The sequence below is a fragment of the Patagioenas fasciata genome, chromosome 12 (genome assembly GCF_037038585.1).
Source record: "Patagioenas fasciata isolate bPatFas1 chromosome 12, bPatFas1.hap1, whole genome shotgun sequence".
NCBI classification, from domain to species: Eukaryota; Metazoa; Chordata; class Aves; order Columbiformes; family Columbidae; genus Patagioenas; species Patagioenas fasciata.
The window spans coordinates 11,789,460-11,801,691 of record NC_092531.1 but is presented as its reverse complement, the minus strand read 5'-3'; the positions used below and the strand labels follow the sequence as shown (position 1 = coordinate 11,801,691).

Genomic DNA, 12,232 nt, shown 5'->3' with positions numbered 1-12,232 from the left:
GTAGATGTTGTATAAAGATTTCACCACAGCTTTACTAACGTGCAATCTCCTTTAGGTCAGTTTTATCATCAGATTTTTAGTGTTTTAGCTGTTTGTGTGTCAGTGAGGTTGACAAAGAGATCTAGAAATGTCTATGTTGAGTAATTTCATATGGGAGACATGTACAACATAGGGGTAGGATAATTACTTCTAGTCTTAGTCTCTTTAGTTTTGTCAGTGTGACAGTGATCAGCTGCTTCCAAAGACTGCAGTTCCCTTAAAAGAAACACAAAATGTATCTGCAGCCAGTGTTACACGAGTGAACTTCCTTCAGGCTTAAAGTTAGATTAGTGATTTTCTCGGTGGGTTGATGTCAGGCCTAACAGAGACCCCTAATGGAGCAGAGGGGAAGGAAGAAAGCAAAATGTTTCTTTCACTAACCCAAAATTTTACTAACAAGATTGTTTTGCTGTTTTGTATAGTTTATGGTATTTGGAAAAGTAATTATTGTGAATTAAAGTGATGTCTTCCTTATTAAGTGTTTACCAAGTGAAATCAAAGAAGGCTGGTTTGTGACTTGACTAGCAAGAGACTTTCTTCTGTGGTGCTTTTTACCAGTAAAGTACAGTCCTAACACTTGGCTGCTGTCAAATAAAATGTTTGCTTTTACCCACTGCCACTTGGCTCTACAGGGTGAAGAACAGAGAATTCTGCTGCACTGTCCTGCCCTCTTAAACTGGTAGATCTGCTCAGTTTAGTATCTCAAAAATCCCTTACTTATCATAGGTTTTCTGAAGAACAGCATAAAACTGTCCTTATGGTTAATTTCTTAGTTCTTGGTTACAAGGTTCTTGTTAGCAGTTGTGGCAAAGATCATCTCTTACTTTGCTGCTCAGAGCTTTATCAAGAAGTCTTTGCAAAATGACTCTGCATTAAGAACAGTTACATTTACCTCAAAGGTCAAAACTGCTGGGGGAGCTAAGAAATAATTTTTAAAATTATTTTTGATGGCTGGTTAACTCAGAACTTCTCTAGCTGTCTCTCGAAACAATACTCTTAAGGTTGGTTGAAGCAGAATTCGTAGTTAAGGTCTTGAGCCCAAATAAAATGTCTATTTTGCCAGACTTTTATAAAACTACAACTCTTTATTCTCAAGTTCATTGCTGTTATGTTTGTCTTGGAGTTCACTAAAGCCAAAACATTCCTGGTTGCCAAATCATAATGCTTATGTCTTAAAACCGTGATTTACATAGTGTTAATGTAGCTAACTGAGTTTAAGCCTAGGACAGAGCAAATAAATGTCTAGACTGAAGAATGTACTTGTGAACACCGTGTTTGTCACATCCACCTGCTTGCATCCATTGTGCAAAGCCAAACAGATTCCTTGCCCAGGTGGGGATGTGCACGCTAATGCTTCACTGATGCCTGATTGATGCTGGGATTTCTGTGGGTGCCTTATGGTCTTGGACTGAATCGTGGTATATTGTGCGAGAACTAACTTGTTCGTAGGGCTCGATGCAGAACTACTCTTAGCCTGCCAGCTCATCTAACTGAGCTGCTTCCAGCTGTGCGTGCTCCCTGTGTTCTGTCTGTCCCAGCTGGAGCCAGGCCATAGATGTGCTCCTAGGGAAGAGCTCTTCTGTTTGTAGCTGTTCTGTGCTGGATGCTCTTATGTGAGAGAAAAACACTTCTCTCTCCATGAGAACACTGTAGTGATGAATGATAACATGGCATAACAAGGGCGTTCTGTAGCTGTTCTATAGGTGGCCTGGCATTTCTGTTGCAAGATACTTGCTTTACTGATCTGAATTGGCTTATGTGTGAAGAAACAAACCTTGAAGGTCTCAAAGGAAATTTTTTTCAGAGATAAAATTAAGGAGACTTTGCTGGTCCAGAAGGTGGATGCTGTTGGTTGCAGTACTTTACAGTACGGTTACTGTGGTCTGACTTACTTCTGAGATAGCTTTGCAAAGGTAGTACTGTACTTGAAGTAGCGTTTCACTTTAAGAGTAGACTTTCCAGCTGGTAATGGCTCTTAGAATTGTCTGCAAGGACTGAGTAGGCCTGCCTGTATTGCTGTGCCTCATGTAACTGTAGCACCTCTACAGAGCACAAACTTCTGTCTGGGTGGGATGTAAGGGAATGTTTTTGGGAGACTATAGGCAAGAACCTGTCTTCAGAACAATGTCATGCAGTTAGTAACTAATACTATGGATGTTATTCTGTACTGTACTTTTCCGTAGAGCAAAGGATAAGTATTCTGCTCTGAGAATTCTCAGGCAATTTTGTCTTTTCAAAATTTGGAGTATCTGTCATCACTGTGGCTGCATTAAAGCAAACAAAGGAAATTGAGAGTGCTTTGTAATGGTATTTCATAATGTCCTGTGAATAAAGATGTGTTTGATACTATATAATATCAGAGCAAACATAGTAGAGTTTCAGTTTACCTTCTGATTGTTGCTGTTTTATAAAGATGCATAATCTTTGCCAGAAAATAAAGCAATTGATAGAGATTAGAAGACCAATATATAGTATACTAAAATGTAGTTGTTAAAACAAACTTTAAAAGAGCACATAAATTGAAGAATAATGCAACAAAGTTTCAAAGTCTGCACTTGTTTTGCTTGTAATGGAACTGAATATTGCATTATGCAGGTTGTCCCCTGCTTGATAGGAATGAAATGAATAGGACATGACTGCCCCTTTTAGCTGAACAAGTGGTGGGGTTTGTGCGCTGCTCAGTGGGTTCTTTATTTCCGTTGGAGCAGGGTGTGATAGCAGTGAGATTTGATCTTCATAGGATTGTGTTGGGGGTGCAGCTTCTCCAGTGGCTCCATGTCCTTTGTCAGCCTCCATGGCATCAGGGTCACGCGTGAGTCAGTCTTGCTTGTCTCTCTGGTCTTGAGAAAGGGAAGTAGTAGTGTGCAGGTTATCTCACTTTTGCTGAAGGTGTTGTACAAATTTTGTAAGCTTTTTCTGTATCCCATTTCTTGTTATCTTGATTCATCTGATGGAAGAGCCTTGCCGAAAGAATAAAAATATCTTTTAAATGAGAGGAAAGAAACAACTGTTGGTGTTCAAAAATACAGCTTGTATGATTATTTCATTCACTGTTTCTTTCTTTGGGCTCTTGATAGCCATGTTTGCCAGTTCAAAAAAAAGTACTGTGGTAGGAACAGTATACACAATGTAAGATTTCTTTGTGCATACCAGACATCAACAATGAGGTTTTCTTATGAAGATAACAATACCAGCATTAGCTTATCAGAGTAAAAATAATGTTAGAAGTAAAATCTAATAAAAGCCATGTATTACGGAATGGAATTAATTTTAAAAGTTAGTCATGAGTTTAGTTGAACATATGCAAAAAAAATAACAGGACTGAATAAAGAAACTACCAATTCAACTGATAGAAACTTCCTTTCTGAGACAATCGTAAATATCCTCTTGCCTGATTTTTTTCTACGTAGAGGCACTTGGACTAGGTACATAAATGGTCTAAGATAACACAGAATTCTTGTGGAAGTGGAACTGCTGTGTTCTTTCTGAGATTATGATGACAGCGTGTTCCGTAAGCTCTCGGTAGTCTTGAGAGCTGTTGTATAGGGAAGAATTGTTGATTGCTCTGGGATCTGGGCTCAATGCTACTGGATCGACAAGTTGCCCGTGAGTGTGTTTAGGGTCTGAGTGGTGGAGAGTGCATCAGACAAGGGGAAATTACTGGGTTTATCATGACAGAGGAGCAGGAAATTGAAAATGGAGAAAATGAGGAAACAGACTACTGACTGCTTCATAAATGAAGCATTTTTTGTTCACTACTTTTCATCAAGTTGGCTTGAAGTCTAGATATTTGATGAATAAATTATTTGGCTAGCTTGGTTGAGGTGTGTGTATTACACTAGCAGGACAGAGACCAGTAATTTGAGGTTATGTAAGAAGCATGTGCGAAGGGATCAGTTGGTTTTTTGTCAAAGCACTGTGTGCTTGCTAGAGCCAAGATTGAGAGAATTGGTCAGAGTGCTTTTTGGCACCTAAAACTGAGATTTCTTTTTTTTTTTTTTCCTTGAGGTTGAAGGGAGTCAACTATATTTTAAAATGCAACTGAAAATACATTTTCGGAGTAATGATGTATTAGATTACATGTATTCATCAACCCAGTTTACACAAAAAAAAGAGTTAATGCTGTGTAATGAACCATTTCACTGTTTTATAGTGCTTTAATGCTACCATACTTTTTGATTGCTAGTAATGAAATAAATTCTGAATGACAAAATACTTGCTCTGTCTTATAACTCAAGGTGTTCTGCTTTTATATGTGGACATAAGCTTGTCTACTGTAAAGATCTCAGACTTTGAGCTTGTGTTTTTGACTTAGCTATTTTGAGGGACTTCCCAGTTTACATGAATTTTCTTGCACTGCTGTGTGTCTTGGCATGATTAATATCAAAGGTGACATACTTGTGACATAAATGGGTGTCATGTACAGTTCGTGATTCTGAATTGAGTTATACGCTTCAGGGGGAACTTGGAATAATTATTTATAGTTTTCAGGTAGCTGTCTTAATGGCTCTTCATTGAGTCTTTACTTAAAAAGACTTAAAAGAAGATATTACCCCATTTTTCCACTCAAAGTCTTGATTTTGTAAGTTGATAGGTAAATGTTTTTATTGGGAAGAAAGGACACTAATGCTGAGTGAGCATCCTGTGGCTTTTTGGAAAAGCTTGAGGACTACTTTTAATTAGAGGGAGATTTTTGTATCACCTTCTAACTGTTTAACAGCAGATTATCTCATTCTAATGAGTCTTAATTATTTGCATAATTTCATAGTCTATCTTAAACTTTGTCTTCTGTGTAAAAGCGTTTGGCTTTTATGTAGTATGGGTATTTCTTATGCCTAACCACTGAAAATACTTTAAATGGATTGGAATCTGGTTAAATGGTAAGCTCTTCTTCCAGATTCTTTTTTGGTCAAGTCTTTTGTTCGAAGGTTTTAATAGCATTTCTGAATAGTGAACAAATGTATTATTTGTCATTGTTGATTGCTGCCATTCACCAAAATATACTCACATTTTAACTGTTGTATGATTTTTCATTGGAAGCCAGCAGCTCTCCCATGTGTAAGCAGTCTTTCAGGCTATTTGTTAGCAAAAATGAGAATTTCTTGATTACTTAGTTGAGTTACTGCAGACTTTTCTGTGGTTGTAAGACTGCAAATATACAAAATGTTTGAATCTGAGTTAACTGACTATTTTATCTAGGCTGCTTTTTGGAATAAAACTAAGCTAGTAAATAGCGTTTTAAGTGCTCTGGTTAGTTTTCACTGTGTCATGGTTTAGTTTTTTGTCATCTTAAAGTAGTGTGAGGTTTCTCAAAGTGTTAAGTTTCTTGCTTTAATATTTTTACTGTAACTTAAATAGCTCTGTCTGTATTTCAGAGCTTACACAAAGATAATCACATTCAGAATGCAGAACTTTCATACTGATTGAGATTTCCGCACTAGAGTTTAACAATGAAACGGGGGAAGGGGGGAAGCACTCCAGTGAGTAGAGCTGAGTCCATTGGAAACCAGCTCCTGACTGTGCTTACATAATGAGATGTTCAGTTTTGTTTCTTGAGAAAAGTTCAGAATTAAATATCATTGTTCCTTTTATTTATCATGTTAAAAAAAATTGGATACTATTGTATATAGGATGGACACATAGTATATAATGTCATGACTCCTTGAAGACAATAAGCTCTATGGATACAATAACTTTGTCTTGTTTTGTTTTGTTTTCCAAAGGGAAATATTTTTTTGATTTGGGGGTTTATTGTGGGAGGGGCTGGCTTGCTTTTGGACTGTGGAAAAGATTGATTAGGTGTTGCGTTTCTGTAAGACAGTGGTGCGTAAATAACAGACCAAAAATACTACCTTAAAGGTGACCTTGTGAGGATAAGAAAAAGACCAGGTACTGCTTGTTCTCTGTGTGCTTGTAACAGGTTTGAATTGTGACTTCATGCCCTTGTTGTAAATTTTATAAAATGGAAGTCTCGGTCTTAATTTTTCAAAGAAAGATGGTAAATGTATGCAAGGGTAAGTGCGTGCATAGGGAGGAGCATGTGAGAGCTGGCCTTTTCCTCATGAACAGAGAAGGGTAGATACCAGAATTCTACAGCTTTAATAGACACTTCTTTGTTTACTACGCAGACTTCTTACACTCTTAATGTTTATTCCAAGTTTTTTTTCAGTTTTGCAACTTCCTTTTTTCAGCCCTAGAAAAGAGGGTAGCCTTATAAAGTACATTCCACTAAAACTTATTGCAGTAAACAGTTATATACATTGTCCAGGATTCAAGTGTCTTCCGTTTAACACTTGAAAATAAGAACTATATCCTACTGTGGATTGTGCTCTGATGAAGTGAAAGTAAGAATCTGTCCTCTTATATTCACAGACAAGAGGAGGTTTAGTCCCAGTTGCGTGCAGTTAGCTTTTGACCTACTGATGTAAAACATACCTATCTGCTGTAATTCCAGTAGAAATCAGCAACACTTTCTTAGTTATCACAGGGTATAGGCCTCACATTTAACAGCAATTGTTAAATTTGTAGCATTATAGGTGAGAACATTCAAATGGATCTTCTCTGTTCTAAGATCCACATGTTTCTTGATATCCAGAAAGACCTGGTGAATTTATGGCTTCTGTAGATGTTAGTACTGCAGCATATGTGCTTTGTGCAAAATTTTTATTCCAGATGACATCATTTGAAGAATTACTTTAGTTTTTTAAGGTTAGGAAGAGAATGCAGTCTGCCAGGGATAATGCGTAAGTTTATACCCATTGCAAGCTGAGGTAAGTCATTCTTCAGGGCCTGAGAGGAGCCACAAGCTCACAGCTGCTCCTGAAAGCATCATCAGCTTGTGAAACAACCTCAGAATGATTGAGTTGACTCTCTTCTGTAGTCTCAATCTTGTATTGATTCATTCTCAAACAGAAGCTTTAAATGTTAGCACCTCATGTAACAACACATGAGCATTTTGAAGAACTTGAAAGTACAGGCAGAAGATTATGGACCTGAGTAGGCAATGCTACTTAACCTGCCATAAATCATGCTGTTTCTACCTTAGACTGATTTTGTTAATGGCTTCAAGCATATTCCAGTTGTGCTGCTTAAGGAGCCTCATTTCCAGATGAGGCAGAGTTGCATGCATTTTTCTTAAGCAGCCTTCTGATAGTTCAGTACAACCTGCAGTGAGCCGGGCATGGCTGTTTGTGTGCTTATGTGATGAACTGGGTTGGTGTCTGATCTGGTTGGGAAATTTGTTTTTCACGTGGGTCAGCTCTACATTCTGGTGCAGTGCATAAACATCTATTCTAGAAGAACATAGGAGGTGTTCCCTCGAACAAGTGGCGAGGGAGGGAGAAAAGTGGGAATACTTCTCTGTTTAAGTAGTAGAAGTGTCACATGTGTCTAGCCTTATTCATCTGAGGCACCAAACAGTGATACTAGTTACAGTAAAAAGTGCTTCAGTGGTTATCACAGTAAGAACCAAATTCTGCTGTCACTTTTGGGAATTTCAGTGGAAGGTAGAGATGCCAGATGAAGCAGTTTGAAGGTGAATATGTTACTGAGGTTACTGTTGCCTGTGTCTCTCTTTGAGTAGTCTTCCAGTACTGAAGTTTTTCTCTGAAATAGTCTTCAAGGCTAATGTAGCATTGTATGTTGACAGCCTGATACTTTGACAGTAAGGGGAACCTGCCTGGTACCAACTATTAAGGGAACATGTGATATATCACAGTATCTGTTGCAAGATAAAGTCAGAAGCAGATGGACTGAAAATAGCTTCCTATGCTACTCCATGCTGTTCATGTGTGGTGGTTGTTTATTTTTTAAAGAAACTCAAGGTAATAGATGAATTGCTTTACCTCAAAATAATAAGATTCTTAATCTTGTCTGTTTTATATATTTTAATGTCAGAAATGAACCATGAATTCTAGGTAACTGATTTTTATAGCTTAGTTGTAACCATACTGTATCATGTATTGTGTTCAAGGTATTTACTATCCATATGTATGGCTATAGGGGAAGATGCGGGCCTTTTTTAGCATGTAGTTTAGTTTATGGCTATTGGAGCTATTGAGATGAAACTTCTGTAACTTCTATAAGCAGTAGCCTGTAAAACTCTCATGCTTAGGCGTTGGTAGAACAAGACATCATCCACATATTTTGCAGGTGACATGCATCAATACTTGCTCTGTGAAAGTGATTATATTTTCACTGACTCTAAGTTCCCTTCAATGCAAGTTAGAAGAGTTCTGTCTCAATTCCAAATTACATTGTCAAGCTGTATTCTTAATATTATGAAACAGTTGTATTTCAATTACTACTGTTTTGCTTTTCCCATGGGGTGGTAGACTTAGTAATAAATGGCTTTTCTCTTATTTCAGTTTTGCTCTCGAAAAATCTGGTGCTTCTTTTTCTTGATGCATATCTATTTTTATTTCTAGGCCTTTCTTAAAACTTCCCATGTCTAAATGGACTCCTGAATGTAATATAGTTTATACTCTAGAAGCGGATATGAAGAGTGAAGTTCCTTCTGATGCACCAAAGAGACAGGAGAGTCTGAAGGGGATCCTCTTGAACCCTGAACCTATTGGGGCAGCCAAAAGCTTCACTGCAGAAGTTGAGATGATTGCCAGTAAAGTAGGGAATGAGTTCTCTCACTTATGTGGTGATTCTCAAAAGCAGAAGGACATGAATGGGAACCATACAGACCAAGACAAAACTATCGTGGTGCGAAAAAAACGCAAGAGCCAGCAGGCTGGTCCTTCATATAGTCAAAATTGTCCTGATAAAGAAAGCCAAGGAGTCTTAGGATTAAGACAGCATCTAGAAACACAGAGTGAAGACAATGATTCTTCTTTTAGTGACTGTATCTCTTCACCTTCATCTAGCCTACATTTTGGGGACTCGGACACAGTAACATCTGATGAAGAAAAAGATGCTCCTGTAAGGCATTCTCAGGCAGTGTTGAATACTACAAGTAGAACTCATAGTGCAAGGTCACAAAAGTGGCCTCGGACCGAGGCAGACTCTGTTCCTGGGTTATTAATGAAAAGGCCCTGTTTTCACAGCAGTTCTTTAAGAAGACTTCCATATAGGAAGAGATTTGTGAAAACAAGTTCATCGCAGCGGACACAGAATCAAAAAGAACGAATTTTAATGCAGAGGAAAAAACGGGAGGTGTTAGCTCGAAGAAAATATGCTTTACTACCCAGTTCTAGCAGTTCCAGTGAGAATGATCTAAGTAGTGAATCTTCTTCCAGTTCATCCACTGAAGGAGAGGAAGACTTGTTTGTGTCACCTGGTGAAAACCACCAGAACAGTACAGCTGTTCCTTCAGGTAAAGCTAAATTACTGAGGTACTTTTTGTTAATGAGCTTTATCATGTACAATATGATGTTTTTTATGAGTGCTTTGGAGCAGTTTTTATAGAAGTTCTATTACAAATAGACTTGCTGCAATCAATGTGAATGTTACACCATAAATTCTTGTTGGGAAGAGTATATTCAGAGCTTCCAGTAAAATTAAAACAATGTAGAATCTTTGATATAAAGGGTAAAGTTAATGGTTTCTAAACAATGTACTGGAAGATTGCTGAGTCTGAAGAGTCACATGCTGTGGAATTGTTCTGTGGTTTTTTTTAGCTGTCGAATTGCATTAAAAATTTTATCTATGATAGCTTTAACTGATTGTGGGAATACCAATTCTGTCTGCTTTCAGAATGTAGAACTATCTGCTAATACACAATTAACTGCGCTTGACAACTTAAAAGATAAAAATAATAAAATGGGTCATTGTGATAAGAGCCTAAAACAGGATTAATTTGAAGGTAGCTTTATTGCAATAATAAGAGAAAATTCCCAGTTCTGAAGTTGTGGAAAGCACAGTATTTAACATAGTAAATGTGTTACCCAGGTAAACTCAATGCAGTAGTCTTGCAGTGGGTTTACATAGGTGTTTCTCTAGTATGTCTTGACACAGTATTTGAGGGCATGTTTGAATCTTTGGAGTGGGAATATTTTTGGAGGTGTTTTTTTTTTTTTTCTGGTTGGTTGGGCTTTTTTAGGTTGTTGGGTTTTTTTGTGTTGTGGGTGGGGTTTGTTGTTGTTGTTGTTTGTTTGTTTGCACCATCTACCAGTTTTCCTGGACTTCCTTTCAGCTTAAACTTGCTAAGTGAAAGGCAGTCCTGAACTAGGATCGGTAATGTTCACAATGTTGTACTTGTGCCTTCTGTTTATCATTTTAGCTTTTTAGAGAGCATAGGGAAGTAGACACATAGAATACAGTGTAGTGTTAATCTGTGCAGCCATGTTTTTTGCCTAGTGACAAGTGTGTTTTAGAAAGTAAAACCATATTTCAGACTGTGCTGATCATTCCTCTAAGAAAAAATAACTGAAAACACAAGGACAGGTTTAAAAAAAAAATGTGTACAGTTTCATGTTAGGGCACGATTTATGCTTGAACAGAACCAGAGTACTAAAAGCTATTGCTTGTTATCTACTGCAGCAGGAAATAATTTGTGTGTTGTTCCTTAATGTACTGTTTAAATACAAGAAGTAAAATTTGTAATGCAAAAGTGTAGTGGCTACAGATGCGTAAATAACTCTGAAACAGAAGAATTATTGCAGAGCCTTAATTATGTTCATGCGTATTTAGGGTGTCAGATGTAATTTTTTAAGCCTAAAAAAGTTACATTTGACATGCATGTTCAAGTATATGAAAGGCTATGATTTTTTAAAAATTATTGTCTGGGGATATGCATACGTTCATCTTAAAAACCAATTTGGGAAAGTACTCTGTTAACACTTCTGTTTCAGAGTTAATAGTTTCTTCTCATTTTCAGAGAGAAAGGATTTCTATGTAACTGTAAAATGATGTGAGACCATTAACAACTCTCTCGCCACACAGAGCACCATGCGATGGTGAAATTGGTATATGAGTAAAAAAGTGTAGGTTATGGCTTCTTGGGCAACCAACTGTTTCTAACCATGATTAATGCATTTAAAGAGAGAATTTTCAATAATTTTTTTTTAGTCTGCCTGAACTATTAAAACATACTGCCCTCTTTAAACACAAATTCAATTAATACCACTTCTGTGCTTGTATTTCCCTTGTACTGTAGAACAAGTATTTCCATGGTGAGGCTTTCCATAGGCATTTCAAAAGAATCTTTTTGGAGAGAGATCTCTTTAAAAATTGATGCAGTGATCAATCAATGTTCAAGCAGTTCAGGTAACTTCTGATAATTCAATGATTCAGCTTGATGTTATTTTTATGGTAGAAAGACTGAAATTTGCAGTTTGTTTCATTCAGTTATGTGGAAGAGTGCATTATCCAGTGGGTTAATTTTTATACTACTGGAAAAGCACACTTAATTCATTTCTGTAATTATGTTTCTTCTCATGTCATTAATGAGAAATCAATTAACTCTGCACCAGTTAATTTGAGATTAAAATACTGACATAATACTGAAATAAGGTAAGCTTTAAAGAATGTGTATTGTGGTGGCTGTACTTCACCACTAACACTTGCAGTGAGCTAAGAAGTAATTCTGGCTTAGAGTATGTGAATATTATGGGGTTTTTTCAGTGGAAATACGTATTGATGGGAAGGTTTTGAGCATTTTATTTACATTGCAGATGAAGTGGGAAGCTGAGCAGACTTCCTGTATAAAAGTCTCCTATTTTTAGTAAGATAAAAGTATGAGTAACACTTTATGTACCTTTCTGCTGTTACATAAGGCATTTCTGGTTCTTCAGCTAATTAGGCATAAATGAGGCCAGCTAGAAAAATAGCTATGCAACTTCTGTGTATAGTGAGCAAGCATGATGGTGTTTCTCTATGAGGAAATAGTTGTATTGTTAGTAATGCTACACTAGCCTGTTAACATTAGGGAAGGATTTTTTTGCTCTAGAGTGGCACATGAAGGTTATGTATGCATGTGCTGAAATTACTGAGTATACTGAAGGACAAAGAACTGCTAGGAATATGAGACTTGCAGCATATATGTAAAAGTAATAAAGAATAGACTTAAGAAACGAGAATAGTAATGGGAAAATAAAAAGTTAAAAGATATGGTAACAACACTGTTTAATAAGCAGGCATCAAAGTGATTAGTTTTGTGGCCTACTTAGTAGCCATTCGTATTAAGGATATGTCACAAAATATTTCTTCACTTTGAATGTTGACATTTATCTAAAGATACTGTGCA

At 37.0% G+C, this 12,232-nt stretch overlaps 1 protein-coding gene across 8 annotated transcripts in view; it reads left to right on the top strand.

Moving 5' to 3' along the window:
• The window catches only part of RNF111 (ring finger protein 111), a 55,428-nt gene that overhangs the window by 12,182 nt on the left and 31,014 nt on the right, over window positions 1–12,232 (top strand). For all 8 annotated transcript variants that reach the window (XM_065847813.2, XM_065847816.2, XM_071813866.1 and 5 more), the window contains one exon: window positions 8,466–9,361. In XM_065847813.2, coding sequence (XP_065703885.1) covers window positions 8,485–9,361 — 877 coding nt within the window. In that variant the 5' untranslated portion in view covers window positions 8,466–8,484. The remainder of the gene's footprint in view (window positions 1–8,465; window positions 9,362–12,232) is intronic.